Source organism: Epargyreus clarus, unplaced genomic scaffold (genome assembly GCF_041222505.1).
Source record: "Epargyreus clarus isolate Ecla_fem2 unplaced genomic scaffold, WU_Ecla_fem_2.2 ptg000021l, whole genome shotgun sequence".
NCBI lineage: Eukaryota > Metazoa > Arthropoda > Insecta > Lepidoptera > Hesperiidae > Epargyreus > Epargyreus clarus.
In genome coordinates, this window is record NW_027332228.1 from 3886904 (window position 1) to 3906880 (window position 19977).

Genomic DNA, 19977 nt, shown 5'->3' on the forward strand with positions numbered 1-19977 from the left:
GTGCGGAGGACTCCCGGCCGAACTCCCGTTATAATGAAAACCACTTGTTGTCTGCGCGGGCAGTGCGCCGATCGCACGCCCTTCCACTAACGCGAATGTGTCATCTTCACATTCGGACAAAATTTCGCAAATAAAAGTGTGTCGCGTCAATTAATTAGTAATATTTGCTGTGTAATTATAACTGTTAATTTTATAAAATGTGTTTAAGAAGTATATCTTTGTATATTTATGTGGTAAGTTCTGATAAATATTAAACTTTTACTTTAAAAGTTTTCAAAGTTGTAATTTTATCATAAAACTTCATTTGTTACAATTTATAGATGTGTAATATAATTTTGTATTTAAAGGTATGTGCACTTAACATTAATCATAATAGTTATAATTTTTGTAAAATTCAAAGTAATGGAATAAAAAGAAAACTAAATATTAGTTTTACATCACAATTCAAGTATCGAATTTTACGATTAATTAAAAATGTTAAAAAATATCGACTCTACATCACTAGTTAGAGGGTTTTGAGTTTTGACTTTTGAGTAGAAATTCACTAATAATTTTCTTAACCGGTTTTTGGATCTGTAAATAGGTCACGTTTTTTATTTTGCGTATGTTTGATATTTTTAGCAGATAGTTAGTCACTTACCCGTATTAACGAATAGTATTAGTAATATCCTTTTCTGGCATTTGTTTTTTTTAAGTACACTTAAATAAAGACCCAGTTTAGTTATTCATATAGTGAACTTGTTTGAATACAGATTTTAATTCTCTACATTTACACCTATCTGGATATTTAGGGGAGATAGTAATTTTGTCTAAACTGCTTATTTTATGACGTGATGCAAACAAATTAGAGCGACAAACATATCTTAGAGTAGAAATTAGAAGATATCTCGTATGTTATATTAGCAGGACAAAGACCTCCGAAAGGCGTAAAATTACTTTACAGTTACTACACGGAAATACTTTTAAGTAAATTTTGAACGAGCATCTTAGTCGCTGGTGGCTAACTTGTACGGTCGACTGACTCATTGCCTATGCATTCGGAGCGAACCGTTCCTGATAGGTAAAAAAGGTATGAAACTGTGGGTGAAGTTATCATCAGCAGTTTACTGTTACCCGCACGATCGGTGTCTAAGCGCATTAACGTGTCATTAGTTGAAGGTGGCTGACCGAGATCGTGTTCTTGTGTATGTATGTATTCATGTTCCATTTACATGATGTTTATCGATTATGACTCTATTTAATGCTGTAATGTTGTGTTCACGTTAACGAGAAGTGCACAAAACATTAAAGAGGAGGGTACCGATATAATTATAGTTGACTCTAATATATTATCTAACATGTTCACATCAATTCAAAGTAATTTCTATTTACGACCATTTTACTCTTCAGGCACTGGTTATAATGACAACTTATAACCAACTTTCGACCTCTTCCTTCTTACACTAGGATGTTTTTCATGCCTATCAAAATATTGCAGTGATCATAGTATGTCTGCACTAGTCTGTACGCCCGTTATCTTATCCTATACAACAAAAATACTAAAAAAACCTGAGTATTAGAGCATGACAGCTGAATGTAAACTTGTAAACGTAAGTAAGGCATTCGCTTTATTTATCTTCCTATTCTGTAAATATTTGCAAAGAAAATGGTTAACCTAAAAGCAACTTGGCTACTGTTTGCACCGGTGAGATTCAACAATACGTGAGATGGCTAATCTAGCAGTCGTTTACTTAGAAAGCAAAGTACAATGCAAACAGCATATTGTCGATTAAGAAGCCCTGTATCGACAGTGAATCTTGTCATATTGAGTAATTCTGGCTTTCACTGTTGATTCCTGCATAAGAAGTCGATGCTACATTAGCATTAACAAGTATTATTGGCTCGGTCCGCGTAATTCTCAATCCTTTGCTACACAAAATACAAGCCACATTAGTACTATTTGACCGCGACCGCGAACGCTATCTCGGTTGTTGAACGCGGTCAACGTTACTCGGAATTCGAGGATTGAAATGTAACCCGCGACGTGATGTCCATACAATGGACCTAAGAGACCGCCGGGCACTTTCGCTGCTTTTTCTTTATGCAATTTTCACTTTTGCAATAATACTATTAATCTGTCCCGTGGAGACCAGGCGGCATAATGGCAACGCTATCCCAAGTGAGTATGTTGCATCAATCATGAGTATTACTACGAGAAAGTTGTGCTTATATAACTGATAGATCAATAACTAATTAGTGGCATCAATGAACATTTATCATAAAAAACCTTTTTTTAGGTATACAAGTTACTCTTAAATTAAAGTTATCTTTTTAGTCAATCAAACAAGCCGCTTGTTCAAAATAACATAAACAAAATTATACAGGTATTGAGAAAGAGTCAAAAATTTAATTGAATTTAAATATCAATTGAATTTAAATTGAATACAATACAATTAACGTAGGTATACAAACAGACATCTCATTAAATGTTCTTGAATATCTGCAAAATTGTAAAATTTAAAGAGCGATTTCTAAAAAAACAGAAGATAATTACGATGTCATTGTATCTACAACAAGTATAAAATATGTAATATACACTTGACACCCGTATAAGTTTCTAACAACAGTTCAATGACATGTTATATACACTTGGCCTAGAAATCTGACACTGGCACTTTCTTCTTGAGGGTCTTTACGATTCGCTGCACATCACTACGCCAGTACTCTTACCATTTCCGGTACGGACATTGTCCATACGATAACGGAAATTATCGATATAATATCGGTATAATTTATTTTTAATATTTATTATCTGTAATTAAACATGTTGGTATTTTAGTTTACATTTCCTTATTAAAATTAGGCAGGTTAATTATAGCTTCATATCAAATGTATTGGTTAATGTTATTTTTATAGCGTACCTACGCGGCAATTAAGGTGAAAGTTCTACAGAACTATTCATCGTAAAACTTTTTATTAACTTACTTCTAAAGTTATCGTAAATATGTCGTAAATAGATATCATTTGTTTTCATTCCTTATTCGTAGCTGCCTATCTAATAGCCACGATCTTCTTATTTAAGCACCGATGTTTTATCAATGAAATTGAATAAAAAATATCTGCTTCGATCATGGCTGTACGATAAGAATGATCATTGCGTTTCATTGATTTTTTCCGACGATTTGCTTCGGCCGTTTTACCGCCATTACATTTACAACCACAACAAGCCACATCTTTACCGCATAGAGATAGTAAGTGCTCACGGATATGTACGTGCCTACCACAGATAATGTAACGTTGTAGTACATTTTCCTCTATAAGTAGAACGCTTATTTAGTAACGTTAAAATTAAATGGAATTAAAATAATCCATAAAAAATCCTTTTAGAAAAGGTTGATAGAAGTCCGTGATTCCGAAGGAACTGACCAACATTACACTTATTTCTACGCTTTAACTCTATGCCTTTAACAACAATTTTCACTACTGCCGTGTACTAATTTGTAGGGTATGGCAACGAGGTATTCCAATTTAGTCATGAGCAGTAATAGCCTAGTGGTAGAAACGCGGCCTCTGAACAGTTGTATGCGTAATATAAATTAATTATCACTTTAACGGTAAAGGAAGACATCGCGACAAAACCTGTATATCTGAGAGATCTTAAAAAAAAACAAAAAGCTTTCTGAAAAGGTATAAAGTCTACTAATTCGCAGTTGGTCAGCACGGTGGACTATGGCCTAATCATTCTCATCCTGAGAGGAGACCTTTGCCCAGCATAAAATAAAGATGTTGTTGATGACAATATGGACTGCCCATATGTGACTGAAGGTTGATATTACTCCGGTCTTATCTAGGTTTGATTATAGATGCCATCAGGTGTACTACATCCACATTTTCTACTTCTATATTATAAAAAGTGTACGTTCATTACATCAAGTTCCAATAAGATTCTTAGATGTAAATCATACGGTAGAAGCGGTTTATGACTGTTAATGCTCATTTAATATCAGATGGACTGCATCGTGCATGTTTATTTGCAATTTATTTGATGCAAAGCGCTTAATGTTCGCCATTGATCATGAATACCTTGATACTGAATAATTATTTCGCACAGGTCTATACTTAGAAGACGCTTTCTACACTCATAGCCTCTTAATAGGATTCCTTGTAAGTCTCTCATAATTATCCCATTCATGATGGTGCATTGTGTGTACACTGTCAAGGATACCATGGGTATATAAAATAAGAGGACAAAACATCTAGACCCAGAACATAAATCTAAATTTTGAGCTTTAGGTGTTTGACTGACTGGGGAACAAATATAGAACCCTTGGCAAGTACGGCCGGTATGGACCGCTCAGTCACGCAAGTTGCAGGAATAGGAAGAGTTAAGAGTCGGCATGGGTCGTCAAACTGCGAAGGGTTAAGTATACAAGTCTACCGGTCTAGCCATATACCGGTTATGTTATAAATTTTACATACCTGTGATAATTTTATAAAGAACTCTGACGCTTATTTGGTGACGTTTTTCCTCACCGTTATAAATTAATTAAGTTACGCACGCATATAACTTGCGAATGAAATGATAAAGGTCATCGACTTTTAGCGTAGAAAGTTAGGCTTCATATCACATTTTCAGTGACTCGCCTTATTTTGTTTTTTTGGAGGTGGGCAGCTACTTATGTAGACAATGATAAAATAAGACTCTGTGCAACTATTCAAAACTAATTATTACTAACTCTATTTAAATTGATACTATCTAAGGTGATTATGATTTTAATTGATAAAAATGGCTCAATCGATTTCAATAAAATTTTGTTAAATACAGTTTGAAAAATAGGATAATTCGGATTTTAAGAGGCCTTTTTTGCCGGGATCTAAATACATTTTTCGTGACAGAAAAGCTACGTATATGTATTTCAATATCTACTAATATCACTATCCTGTTACGTAAGAAGATAATATATATTGAAAAAATCAAAACTATTAATTGACGCAGCTTTTTACCGGTGATAAATAGACATTGATTGCCACAGAGGATCGTAAGGTTCAACTCGGGCTGGGCTTTATTTGAGAAAGGACGGCTACCAAGAAGTGTGTTATCGGGCCACGGCACACATTCCGTTCCCGACGGCTCACGCGCGGTGAACGTGCGGCAACCGACAAATTATTTTGATTATGAACAAGACTTCCATCATAATTTGTGAGTTTACTGCTCTTAAAGCCTTTGTTTATTTTATCTGAAGCCAAATGTTGGGAAAAGTCATGGCCTACTTGTAGTTATTTCTAAGCCAGGTTTCGGACCTACAGGTCCGAACTCTTTGAAATGATATAAGCCTCATGTTAATCATACGTCTCACTACGGTAGTAAAACAGTTCTTACTACTGCATAAAATGAGATTCGGCCAAAGAGAATGAATTATTACTATGATGCTATCTGCCTATATAGTCGAATGTTTTAAATTATTTTTCAAGAAAACACGATCATAGTTTCTCAGTTTTGTAAAATCTATCTATCTGAACGGTTGAACTTGTTTATATTTATAACGGCGCAAGTATCTTTTCCTGTTGGTCTTAATATGGTATATCAGGTTATTTTGTAGACTCCGGTCTGTAAAACGTTTTTGTAGAGCAATTTAGGCCTCAGGCATATCTTTAGTATTTTTTTCGTTTATATTTTGTTAGTGAAATGAGTTACATAATTCTAATATTAACTATAAACCAAACTATAAACGGTTTGTAAATACATAATTATAATAATATATTTAGTTGCAGACATTATGACTTTATCGTTATTTTAAAACTAATAACCACTGCTTGAATTGAATCTTTCTTGTCTTCCTATTTTTTTTATTTCTTAGTTGTAATCGATTTACTCGTATAATAGCGTAAAATTGACAGTGATAAACTGATTACAAATGTCAGTTTCCCTACATGATCATATAGCAAAATTACTTTAGAATAATATGTGTGTTCACTATTAAAATAACGTTTTAATATTAGAATCAGGTATTAATATTTTATGATTTGCATATCATATTACTCGTAATATCTCATACGTTATACGAGCCACAGCCCATACTGGCGACCTCTGCCGATGCTCGCTATGCGTGTCTCGGCGCCCGTGTATTGCTAATTATGGCTCATGTGTTATCTCCCTAATAATTAATTCCTCGCCCTCAATTTCTGGAATGATACGAAAATTTAAATCTGGTTTATTAAATTTCCAGGCTTTCCTCGCGGGCTGCGTTGTATCAGAATGCGGGCCGCGATTGAAATACGCCTGGGGAGATGCCATGCAAGGGAGTGACTGCCCAGGACCTGACGGCTCTCCTTATCCTAGGTAAGATATTTATTTATATATAATCATCATCATCATCATCATCAACCCATTACTGTCCCACTGCTGGGCACGGGTCTCCTCTCAGAATGAGAAGGATTAGGCCATAGTCTACCGCGCTGGCCATGTGCGTATTGGTAGACTTCACATACCTTTGAGATTTTTTTTTATAAATCTCTCAGGTATGCAGGTTTCCTCACGATGTTTTCCTTCACCGTTTAAGCAAGTGATCATTAATTTCTAATACGCACATAAATTTGAAAATCAGAGGTGCGTGCCTGGTATTGAACCTCGGACCCCTCGATCGAGAGGCCGCATTTCTTAACCACTAGGCTATCACTGCGTTTTTTTATTATATATAATATTTATATATAATATAGGAGTAGCCAACGAGCATGCAATCCACCCAACGATATGTGGCTACTGCCGCCCATGGACATCTATAATCAACTCCAGTTAGGATTAGATATTCCTACTTGAGGTCGGCCACTGATGCGCCGCTACTCCTGAGGACTAACCTAGAATGCCTCGGAAAAGTATTCTCCCTTACCACACCTGCAAACCAGAACACAGTAGCGTTTAACACTGCTATTATGAGGCAGAAATAGGTGTGGCGCTGGTGCCGCCGGTAAAAATCACAAAGGGTTCTATCACCTTCAAGATGAACTTAGAGCAATGGTAGAACACTTTGACCTTAGCCTGAGGTGACGCCATTACATGTCATATTTCTGACTTAGGCTTACTGTCTATTGGCTACTATCACTTGAGAAAATAGTAGCTTGAGTGATTTAGTAGGGGCTAACGCGATTATCAAGTATAGCAGCATATACCTACTACTAAACTAACCGTAAACTGCTACTTAGAATATATTTTGAAAAAAATAAATATATATCGTTCATCCATTGCTCAAATTCGAAAAATGAAGAGACTGCGCGGTACCTTAAGAGTTAAAATGGTATTCTACGCAACTATCGATGAAGCGATAGTAGCAAATAGGCGGCCAGCTTTGATGCATTTCATACTATTCCTACGTGTCAATAAGTCGTATTGGACCGGATTATTAAGCATTGTCTACATGGACATGAGTGGAAGTGGAGAGGTGGAATTTTTTATGATTTACGAGCTTCAATTTTTATTTACTACGATAGCTTATTTACTACGATTAAATTAAATAAAAACTGTTTAAATTTAAATTAAGGTAACGTCTTTATAATTTCGTCCTGTACGTCCGGCCATCCATTGACGCAGGATGTAACCATTTCACTAAAAAACTATTGACATTATAGGCTACATGTACCTACCATAGGATACCTATATCAATGGTAGGTACATGTAGCGCTTAAGGTAGACGTGAAACATATCCTCCTCTAAAATCTACATGTATAAAATCTCGGACACCAATTTTGGTTCTAACAATATTTACATATTTAAATATTTATGGCGAAAAGGTTATTGCATTTAGTTGCATTCATTATTATGAAATGGTCTCGCATTATGTTACGCCGCTATCGTTCATTGACCTTACAGCAGCTGACGACTGGTTCGATCAATAAAGTACGAATATTAAGTATATAGGTACTTAATAACCATTGACAGATATCTATTAGAAACGCGACGAAACGAGTCCCGGTGATTGCTCGTGTATCTCCGGCATGAAGATCGGACACGATCGGCTATTCTCGTGCTTCTCCGGTGAATTTCAGCTAACATGGGTGTATTTGCGTTGTTTGTCATCAAATTCAGCATGTTGCATGTTTTCATTGAGCTTGCGTTATAGAAATTACTGTAAATCTACCGTTAACTGTTACAAATATGTCATATTCGTGAATTACGCGTGTAAACTTAATATAAAGTGTGTTATTTGAACATCCGTTCAATTAGTGTTCGTCTCAAAATGTCCAAAAACGAGGACGACGTCGATGTAGACAGGGATGAATTTTACCGCGAAATTAACAAATTGGTAGAGGAGAAACAAAAAAATAACTTTTTGTTATCAAAAGCAAAATATGCTTTAATAATACAAGAGGTTAAAAGAGCGAAATATCTGAACAAAAAGACATCAGAGGATTATCGTCGTCTTAAAAGATTTGATTTAATTCGAACGGCTGGAGGAGATAGATTGTGTCGTTCTGGAAAACCTGGGCAGATGTATGTGTATCTGGATGAAATGTACGATATTGTACAAAAATACCATCGTAAGCTGGGTCACGGCGGTAGAACGAGGATGATGAACGCTATTAGATCCAAATACATTAATATTACTACACAAATTATTATAACGTACATATCGCTTTGCAAGGTATGTAAGGTAAGGGAGATTAGGCGAAAACAATTAAATTCAAATAATAATGTCCCGGTCAAAGATACTGAATCACCTGACTTCAATAATGAAGATGAACCTCGCGTATCGCAGGTTGGATTAATTAGTGATGACCAACATTTGACACTTATTTATTCTCGCGGGCAAATTGATCTTCTGGATGTAACAACTTCAGCGAATACAGAATACAAACATATGATGGTCTACAGAGATCTTGCTACAAAATTCATACACTTAAAACCATTAAGGAAAGTAAGTGCTAATTCAACTGTTGATGCATTGTTAGAAATATTTCTCGTGTTTGGTGCCCCAAACATCTTACAGTCCAAAAATGGGATAACAGTCACGGTAAAAATTTGTAAACATATTGAGACAGCTTTTCCAGATATGAAAATAATAGCTGGAGACGTTGATACAAATTTAGAATTCACAGGAGCGACGAATGAAGATATTTTGCTGCGATTAAATGAATGGTATTCACGGAATCCGAAGATGAAATGGCAACAAGGAGTAAAATACGTGCAGTATGTCTTAAATACAACTTTTCAGAAATCCTTATGTAGAACGCCCAGCGAAGCCCTGTTTGGAACCAATCCAAGAAAAGGTTTAACAACGATAATGTCAAAGGATGATTACAAAGGTATAACAATCGAAGAGGAATTGATGACATTTTTGAAACGAAAGAAAATAGCACAAAAGCAGAGCGTGCAAGAACCACCACAATTGGAGGAGGCTTTGTTTCCACCTCACCCTTTTGGTAGTCTGGATAATGACCAGCAAATAATGATCCCGCAACAACCCGAATCGGATAAAAGTGACGAGGATTATGTAGATGATGACAATGATGATGATGATGACAGTTTTATGGAAAACTTTGAAGTAGTAGACTCATCACAAGAGAGTAATGACATGTTCTTCAACGTTTTTGATACATACTCTACTATAACCATGAGCGATGACTAGTTTTAATAATATATTACCTATTGATTCACCAATCTGCATGTGAACTACTTGGTAAAGTTTACTCCAGGGCTCTTTAATTCGTGGGAAGATTTCCCAGAAATATATAAGAAGGAATGTATCCAACATATATACCTACATACCATTTTTTTCTAAGTTTAAGAATGTGCGAAATCTTTGTGTGGGATTGTTTTGTGTACGATCTAGGTAACATAAATAACATTTTATAATAAATAATCAATATTCAATAATCAATTATACTTATGACGTGTAACCGACTCCTTTGTAGAATAAAAAAATGTCCTATCCTGAATGTCGATTAAAGGTAGATAGATGATTAAGCTTAGATACGATAGTTGTAATACTATACTAGTCATAATGTTGTAAGAATCATTCAAGGAGAATAATAATTCTTCTGCTTAAATTATTTAAGTCTACTAAGTTATTTGAATCAGAAGTATCAACAGCTAATCCGCGGTCATGAAAGTTACCACGTGGTTCATTGTATTGTAACTTCTTGAGAGAAATAGTTTATGTAGTTTACCTGTCTTATACTATAGTTAATATCAATGTGTATGGTTTTAATCAATTGTTCCTGCTTGAGAACTCAGTGTATTTTCAACGTAAACTAAGGTATTTATTGATTTAATGTTATTTGTGTATCCGTACGTATTGAATGGGCTTTCTTTTACAATAAATAACTATAAGCACGTACTTTTGTCGAATCATTGTTTTCTACATCTTTGTCTAAAATAAACCAAAAAACAAATGTAAAAACAATATTTACTCGAAATGAGTGTATTGTTTAAGTCCCGTTACTTTAATTTAAGGTCTCATCCTCACCTCGGCGTGGGAAATTTCCCATCAAACCGTGAACCCTGCATTGCCTCGGGTAATTTTCTCGAGACTCACGATGTAATTTCAAAATTATCGTCATTACGTCGTCTGCTGGCGTCGTGCGGCGGAACGGGAGGCAATTTACTTTGACGCCATCTAGCGGCAATTATAAGCGTGCAAAAAACATTTCCGCAATGACAGGGGAAATGGTTCTCAGTAATAAACGATAGATGTCTCTCAAAAATATTAGTAGGGATTTATATGAGTGCATGTAATATTTATAATAAAATAATATGATACGTAAAAAAGAAAATATGACAAAAGAGGTGTGTATTCATTTTATAGAAGTAGTTTTACTTAAGTTAAATTGTCATTGTAGCTATATTATACACATTTTCATATAACAAATGGGAACTAATTATAGAAAACCCCCAAATAGCAACCACAAATTTACATTTTGATTACTACAACAATGATATTTATTACTACAGAAGGGCTATGCATGTAAAGGTACGCGAATTTACGAATCAAATCGTAGACGGGAACCACACTCGGACTCTTCCCCCATTTTCTTTGCTTCCCACGTTGTAACGTCACTAATCGTATAACGTTAATGTTTACGTTTGTCTAAAGTGCAATTGCATTTGGATGGTCGTTTTCCTACGACAGGATCATTTTTCTCATAAAATAGAAGTCTAAAACATTACCCGCCAATCCTACTTTTGGTAACGCAAATCACGGCTCGTTTATCTAAAATTTTCTTTTCTACTATAGCTGGTATAGTATACCTACTATAGTTTAATATTAAAAATGAACATTGACGTGACAAAACGACAGTTAAAACGAGTAGAAAAACGCCTTAATTAAATATAAATTTCGAAATGTTAAGTGAAAGATACCGTAATATTCGATCTTTTATAATTTTGTACATTTAACTTGAACATCACAGGATAATCGCTGACTCTTCTAAAAAATAATCCATTCTTGATTAACCTGCTTTTATAGAAAAAGTTGAGATACTTATCTAAATCCTTTTTTAAAGGTATTTTTTACTACGCCTGTCGTTTTTATGTATCGATGTGCATAATGTGCTCGTAAACGAAATTATTGGTCAATGCTTAATATATATTTTTTGTATTCCAGACATTTAGTAAACCGAGTTCTCAAGTCCGGACCATGGGGCCAGACGCGGCAGGGCCGTGGGGTCCGGACCGTGGACCCTACTCTTATGAGGCTGGCCCTTTTGAACGCGCATGATGGCTACTCAGAGGGGGAGATACGACCGCAAAGCGGGAATAGGAGCGGTAAGATATTTTAGATAAATTCTAAGAGGGATATTACGGTCACTTGGGTAGTTTGAAGAATGTAGAGTATCTTTACCATTAAGTTTCGCGTCTCAGCAAGTGTGTTCTGATTTGAAATATGTAGTAAAGAACAAATATGGTATGGTGGTAACTTCATCCTTGGATGTAGGATCACATTTATGAACTAGACCCATAAGTGTAATGCACTCTGTTTCTGTCCTTACCTGACATTTTAAAACTTAACTCTCGGCAGTACCAACACGTTGCTGGCCACAAGCAGTCTTATCTTACTTTAGGTTAATTACAGGTGTTCATGACGGATTGACTTAATATCTGGCGGAACTTTTTTTTTTTTTTTTTTTGTTTGTATAAAGTACCAAGTGACTAATAGGTACTTTATATTAATTACGATCTAGCCAAATTTATGACTAATGAGTAATTCTACGCTAACTTAAACTGCTAAATAATCATATAATGAAGGTGGCGTCCTCTGACACTGCACTTCTTTGTTTTAACACATAAGGGAGTAGACACATTGTTCTTGTGTTGTATAATGTTCACTTATCACTATTTCACTAACACTACACTGTGTCATGTCACAAGCTCAAAGGGTTTAGTCCGTTTAAGTCTTCTCACTAGGTCCGTTGTATCGAGGAGCTGGATAGCCTCGATATTAACGTGATGATGAAGTCTTTTTTGATGACCTTCGGCATACGTACTAATTACTTTTTTGACAAGGTCTACTTTAAGGTCCCGATGTAGATCTTCATTTCTTACATACCAAGGTGCATTTGCAATACCCCTAAGTACTTTATTTTGAAATCTTTGAATAATTTCTGCATTACTTTTTTTGGTACAGCCCCAGAGTTGAATACCATATGTCCATACTGGCATTAGGACTTGTTTGTATAATAATAACTTATTGTATGTAGACAGCGAGGAATGTTTCCCAAGCAGCCAATGCATAGCTCTATATTTCAGCTCTAGCTCATCTCGTTTTTTCTTGACGTGAGCTTTCCAGCGCAGCTTCGCATCAAGAGTCATGCCAAGATATTTGGCTGTATTTGCGTATGGTATGGGTGTAGTATTTATATATATAGGTTGATAGTTATTATGCATATTTGTAAAGTCGACGTGCACTGATTTGCTTTCATTGAGCTTCATTCGCCACTTTTTCGTCCAGTCAACTACTCTGTTGATAGCTAATTGGCATTTCTCCGCTGCTTCAGCGTGATCATTCCCAACAGCTAAGATTGCAGTATCATCCGCAAAAGTTGCAAAGATGTTGTTTTCTGTTTCTGGAATGTCACAGGTGTATAAGAGGTACAGGACCGGCCCCAATACACTGCCTTGTGGTACTCCAGCTTTTATTTGCTTGAGATCGGAGTATGCTTCTCCTTGTCTCACTCGGAAAGCTCTATTTGAAATATAGGATATTAAAATTTCTGAGAATTGTTTTGGTAGCATTTCTCTTAACTTTAATATCAAACCTTCATGCCAGACTTTATCGAAGGCTTGCGCTACATCTAAGAATACTGCGGAGCAGACTTTCTTCTCTTCTAATGATTTCTCTATTGTATTGGTAATTCTATGAATCTGATCAATTGTGGAGTGTTTTTCTCTAAAACCAAACTGATGGTCTGGTATTATTTTTTTATGTTCTAATATGGGCTTGAGTCGCTTTAACAATAGCTTTTCAAAGACCTTCGACATTATAGGTAATAGGGAGATAGGTCTGTATGATGCAACGTCATGTGGCGGTTTCCCCGGTTTTGGTATCATGATTACTTCAGCAACTTTCCATAAGTCTGGAACATATTGAATTCTAAATGAAGCATTAATTATGGTAGTTAATTTTACTATAGCTTTCCTCGGAAGGTTCTTCATAACTTCCCCTGTGATCAAGTCAAATCCGGGAGCTTTTTTTGGATTAATGCTGCGCTGTATCTCTGTTAGTACTTCTTTTGGCGTCACAAGTTTAATGTCTTGCTCTGTCTGCTCTATACAAAGTCTATTGTGATCACTATAGTCTCCATCATTGTGTTGGATGATTTTTTCTAGGTGAAAGGCAAACTGTGAAGCTTTTTGCGTATCATCAATTACCCATTTTCCATCCTTATCTTTAATCGGGGGAATCTGCTTGATTGGACGTTTTAATCCTTTGGTTGCTTTCCACAATGAGTAGTTTGTGCTGCGATCATTTGTTAGACCTTTTAAATAGGTTTTCAGGGTATCGTTATTGAATTGTTTAATTTTTCTCCTAAGTGTTTTTGTTAGGTTGTTCAGATGTTTCTTATCTTCAGGAGACCTAGTTTGGTGCCATCTGATCCTTTGTCTCCGCTTTTCGCTTATAAGATATATAATTTCTCTTGGATATGTAGGACGAGTAATTCTCAACCTAGTTTGTGGTGTATTTTCCCAGGCTGTATTTTGGATAATTTTGACGAATCCATCGACTTCTTTATCTATTTGTTCCGGGGTTTTAAGGGGAACATCCAAATTTATATTACGAGAAAGATCTATCTTGAAACTTTCCCAATCAGTTTGCTTAGTTACTAGGCCTATCTGACTATTTTTATGCACAAAGCTTTGATTTAGTGTCAGAATAATTGATGAATGATCCGAATTCATATCGTACGAGCCCTCAATGCTCATGATACCTGCTGATATATTTTTGTATATAAAAAAATCTATTAGATCAGGAACTTTGTTAGGATCAGTGGGCCAATATGTGGGTTGTCCTGTTGATATAACTTCACAATGAGCCTCTTTTAAGGCATTGAATAGTTCTTTGCCTTTGGGAGTTGTTAATCTCGAGCCCCAGTAGGTATTTTTGGCATTAAAATCACCACCTAAGATGAATTTTTCGGTTAAATTATTTAAAAATCTTACATATTGTTCTTTCTTTATGGAATATCTAGGTGGGCAATAGATTGCTGCAATAGTTATACGGTAGTCTTTAGTTTCGACACCAATAGCCACAGATTGAATATCATGTTCTTGGTGCTTAAATTGTTCGTAGTGACACAAACTTTCTTTAACGATAACAGCACTTCCACCTCTAGCGCAATTATCTGGATGGATCGCGTGGTATAGAGCATACCCTTTAAATTTTATGTGTGTCTGTGAGGTGAAGTGTGTTTCTGAAATCAAGCAGATATCTATATTTTTTGTATCTAGGACTACTTGAAGTTCGTACTGATGTTGTTGTAGCCCGTTTGCGTTCCATGTCATAATTTTTAGTATACGACCCATTATAATATATTAGTACGTGTGATAATATCTTTCTCTATTTTATTAAGCCGTTCATTGAATGTTGTCATGAACTTTAGAATTTGAGTTAATTTATCTTCAGTTTCTTTGTTTGTAATCGGATTTGACTGTTGTTGTAACTTTTTGTTGGATGCTGCTACTTGAGCATAAGATTTCATTGTGACTTTTCTGTTTGGTTCCTGATTTTTTATATCAAAAGTGACATTTTTGTCAATAGTTTTTAAATACCGCTGTTCTGGAATTGTCTGCAGGTTTTCACTTTTTCTTGGCTTCTTATGATTTTTGTTTTTAATTTTTTGCATCTCTTTTGCCACGATGCATCCTCTATAGTTCGCGGGATGAGCTTCGCCACAGTGAATGCATTTAGCTTTAGCGTCTGCTGGTTTATGACGTAAGCATAAACATGTCAAGTGGCTCTTTATTCTTCCATCTTAGCTTGTTTATAGCTTCCAGAATTTTAAACCCTTTTTCTTGTAAATCTTCCACGATTCTTCTCGGATCACATGTATGGTGTAATTTTTTTGCAACAACCCGTATTGGCCTCTCACGTTTATTTTCATAGGAGTGCCATATTAATTGTTTCTCAGACAGACTTTTTGTGAGTGTTCTGTAGCTGTCTTCGTTAACGGTGTTAATTTTGACTTTATCCTTACTCATCATTTTAACACTGAAGGTATTCCCAATAACATGTTGAGTAAGAAAATCATAAAAATTTTGATAGTTTATTATACCATCCACTATAATGGGTGGTGGCTGAGGAATCTTTTTAATTTTTTCTGGTGCCATTTTTTCGCAGGCATCTTGTTCGACGGAAGTGGGTGATGTCGTTAATTTCCGTTTCTTTCGGCTTTTCTGCCTTATCCACTCCGTTTCTTTAGCAAGTTCCTCCTCGTCGGTAGAGTATGCCACCGGACGAGTTGGCTGCTTATTGGGAATGTTCTCATTCCCCTCTGTATTCTTCTGGGCTTTCAACTCTGTGATCTCTAGCTGCAGTTGAGCTATTTGGCTCTTAAAGTTGGTAATAATGCTTTCGAGATTTTCTCTCTCAGCTTTTTCTTTTTTGTATGCTTCATAGAGCATATGTTCAGTATCTGTTTTTATTTTCAAAGGGGATTGCTTTGCCATACTTACGACAAGTGTAGCTGCACCTTAATATTATAAAACAATCGGTTATAACACCTTGCACTTTAACTGGGTCATCGCAACGAACGCGGCGCGGCCGGCGGCGCGACGACAATGTTATGATTCGTATGCACTTTCTGCTCTTATTTAGAGCACACGAGCAACACGACTGATTTTGACGGAAATCAGACAATCACTGATCTGGCGGAACTAAAATTATGTTTTTTTGTTACTTTAGTTTACGTTATCTATTCCAGGCCGTGCCTCAACCCTGCCAGGGATGACTCCTCCAAACACGAACACCTGTGGTGGCAGCAGGTTATGTCGCACGCGGTACAACACCACCGCGCCGATGTATGGCGTCTCGTTAACCTCGGGACAGCCAGTCACCATCGTGCAGAAGTTCCCCGACTTACTCCAGCAGGTCGTGTTTGAAGTTTGCGAGTGAGTATCCTTCTGAATGAATTTTATTGAAGGATTATTGTAATGAGTTGTCGAAGCTCCAGTATTTCAGAGTCTTCTGAAAGTTATCTGCTATTTTACCGCGAATATTGACACGACTGAATGAAAATGTAGTAGACAAGAGATAACATAATGAAACAATCCTACTTTGTGCTTCGGACCAACGCTATATTCTATCATATTTATCTTCCTATATTTTATCATATCGATTTTGAGAAGATAGGTGACAATAATGAAATAAGTATACTTCACTATACAGAAATATAAAACTTTATCGTGAAACCGCACACACGTATTTTTTGCCAATTACTAGCACATTTCCAGCCACCCACAGATCTTTAACATGGCTAAATAATGATGGCCGGCTGTTGTCAAACTATTGTACCATAATTTTGTAAATTGGAATGTTTCCAAAGGTCGCCTATCTACCAATGGAAGGAATGCCAAGTCAAGGAATAATGAAGAGTCATTCATTATTATTGCATACACAATAAAATTTATATTTTTAGGATTTTGATTTGATTTTCAAAATGATTGAATATTTTATGTCGATTATTATTATCAAAATGCTTATCTCGTAAATTGTGATAAATGTCTTATTCTTCTTGTATATGAGTAAAAATAAAGTAGAATCTACTTTGTATGAAATATTCTTAGCTAAGTTTAGATCCCCGCGCGTCACTAAGTTCCCATACTCATATTGTCGCTCTATAAGTGTTTACAGTATCTCCTACAACCGGTAGTACATTTTTTGTATCGATTGCTAGTTGGCGAAAGTCGTGTGATACTGAAATCATTAGATCTAAAACTAGATCGATCTTGAATACGTTATGAATACAATCATGTCATTGTGGTTTCACTGCCCGATTCGCTACTTGACGGTGTGTTGGACTATAGACGGTTTTATGGCGATAAGTAAAAAAGTCCCAAATGCCTAGCCTTGTCTAAATCTAACGAGTAGTATTAATATTTATTTTTTCTCAAAACATATGAAGAACATCGGGAAATTTATCTAGTTACGTTAATACTATAGATTTCTTATAAGTCTTGTAACCTATAAGGCAATAACCATATTTTATATTTTTTATCGTAGGTCGAGTAGTTTGGAAGAGGAAAATGGCTTATTTAATATTTAAATGCAGGTATCTGCATAATAATATGTCATACAGCAGCCAGAGGAAAAACAATGCCTCCATTAATATTATTTAATATTTTGGTTTAAATTAAAATTAAAATTTGTACGTAGCCCATATTCATATACCACTATGTAAATTAATTGTATTTATTTTAAATGATTAAAATTTGTACACATATGGAGTTCCTTTCGCGTCTTCTCCATAGCGAAATACTCGTACCTTCGTAAACGGTGGTAGATTGCTTACGTCCAAAAAGGGTTCAATATGAATCAATTTTGATATATGAGATTTGAATTAGCATGAGGAGCTTTAGCAACCCATGTAGTCCTTTTGGTCGCAAATTTATTAAGACGTAACACACACCGTAATTTTCTTACATAATATCTAAAAATGGCTATACGGGCCCGATAATGTCCTAATATTTACCGTTATCCCCAGGTCGAGCGAATGCTCAGTGGTCCGTGGTTCGTGTACGCAAACCTACGTACCGTATCTCTTCCTGGTGTTACCCCTGGGACCAGTCACGCTCACCGGGCAGGACTACGTGCTGGTGGAGTCTGGGTGTGTGTGCCGGCCAGACCCACCCACGTAGGAAGGTTAAGTATGGTGTTAGTATGTCTGATAGGGTCTGAGTTATTTAAACCTTTACTTAACATCAGAACATTCTTCTTTACATTCTTCTTTACATGATATTTTCTCTATATTATTTCTGGATTCAATTTAAAAGTACTGTTTTCTACATTTTAATGTACTTCTCAGTTCAGGTTCTCTGTGAATGATAGTCTGTGCAGATTATTTTTTGATTTCACTTTACAATCGTTTGCGTATTGGAAATGACCCTATCAGAACTATTTTTGTATATGAAATGTATACTGCATACACAAGTCAAAGATACATTTTATTACTAGACATATCTAAATCCGAACGCACAATATTTTTGTTGAATCTTTTTAATGCCGCGTCCACACGATTCGCAAACTGTTACAAATGCAAGCGTGTGGATAGAGCGTTTTACTTGGTTTGTGAATATTTGCAAGCGTTTGTGGCATAGCTTTAGATAAAGTGTCCAAGCCTCTACAAACGTTTGTGGAGGTTTTGACGCGGGATAATATTTTATTCTAGTTAAGTATTTATTGGGTTGTTGGTGACTGACAAAGCAGTATACACTTCATATAATCTTCTTATACAGCATTTATAAGTTTTAATTATCAAAATCGGTCATCTATGTGTACAAAAATGAATAGAGGAGCGATTTTGGTTTTTGATTTTGGATTGAGGTGTGAGTCATAAGACACTCTTGTTCATACTAAGAACAAATAAATACATATATATTGTATTTGTGAAAAAACTCTTTTGCTATTTTCGAATTTATACTTCTTAGGCGGATTAAATAAATTACGTCAGATTTGAATGCCTAAAAAAAGAATTAGCTTTAAAAAATAAACTGCTTAGTGGAACAATGCCCACATTTTATTTATTTAGTGGGTGGTTTTCTTAATTTGAATGAATAATTTTATTAAAAAGAAGTATTACTTCTGTCCTACATACATACTATTGAAAATTAAATCACTTCTTCATTTGTAGTTAGTATCAACCAGAGTGTATTTTATAATAGGTACTTAATACGTTTTGTAAGTAGGTAGTTTGTTGAGTCAATTTGGAATAGATGATTGCCAACTCTAGCATATTTCTCAATAAGTCTAGATTTCGAGATAAATGTCATTACTTGTCGTGGTTAAGACTCTATCCAGGATTTTGAATGGAGGAAGTTAGGATATAAACTAAAAAATATATATTTTTGATAAGTTTTTGGTTTTAAAAATTGGTTTTGAAAATTTTAGAAAGTTTTAAAAATGCTCAATTATAAGCTATATTCCAATTTGTTGACTAGGGGTTTTATGTAAATCTGTAAAATTGCCGAAAAATGACAAATAATTGGCAATTTAGTAATTTATCGGCCATTTTGCGGTGACTAAAGTGCATTTAATTTTTATATAGACTGATTCTATTATTATTGTTAATTTATTATAGATATTTATTTTTTCCGCTGTTGTGTTACAGCTTAATTATATTATAGAAAATTTACGTTAATTAATTTATTAATTTGAACAACGAATGTAACAAAGAATAAAGAATTAATTTATTTTATTTTTTTATTTACTATTTTTATTTTACCATACTAATATTTTTGTAATTACAATGTAGGTTGAGACTATTTAAATTGACCGTACCTTTTAATAAAATAAC

General features: G+C 35.2%; 2 protein-coding genes across 2 annotated transcripts; both read left to right on the top strand.

The window, feature by feature from the left end:
* Nucleotides 1-10: 10 nt before the first annotated feature.
* On the top strand, nucleotides 11-19886 carry LOC140751126 (uncharacterized). The gene is made up of 5 exons (XM_073084991.1): nucleotides 11-233; nucleotides 6207-6319; nucleotides 11577-11737; nucleotides 16390-16576; nucleotides 18169-19886. Exons 1-5 carry the CDS (start codon nucleotides 198-200, stop codon nucleotides 18320-18322), a joined length of 651 nt encoding a protein of 216 aa, XP_072941092.1. The 5' UTR covers nucleotides 11-197; the 3' UTR covers nucleotides 18323-19886.
* On the top strand, nucleotides 7816-9757 carry LOC140750780 (KRAB-A domain-containing protein 2-like). The gene has a single exon (XM_073084496.1). It carries the CDS (start codon nucleotides 8211-8213, stop codon nucleotides 9597-9599), a length of 1389 nt encoding a protein of 462 aa, XP_072940597.1. The 5' UTR covers nucleotides 7816-8210; the 3' UTR covers nucleotides 9600-9757.
* Nucleotides 19887-19977: the final 91 nt, after the last annotated feature.

Excerpts from the sequence above, each read along its gene's own strand:
- LOC140751126 (XM_073084991.1), top strand. The coding sequence starts at position 198 with ATGTGTTTAAGAAGTATATCTTTGTATATTTATGTG. Across the intron at positions 234-6,206 it reads TATCTTTGTATATTTATGTG|GCTTTCCTCGCGGGCTGCGT; the intron begins GTAAGTTCTGAT and ends TTAAATTTCCAG. Across the intron at positions 16,577-18,168 it reads GTCGTGTTTGAAGTTTGCGA|GTCGAGCGAATGCTCAGTGG; the intron begins GTGAGTATCCTT and ends CGTTATCCCCAG.
- LOC140750780 (XM_073084496.1), top strand. The coding sequence starts at position 8,211 with ATGTCCAAAAACGAGGACGACGTCGATGTAGACAGGGATGAATTTTAC.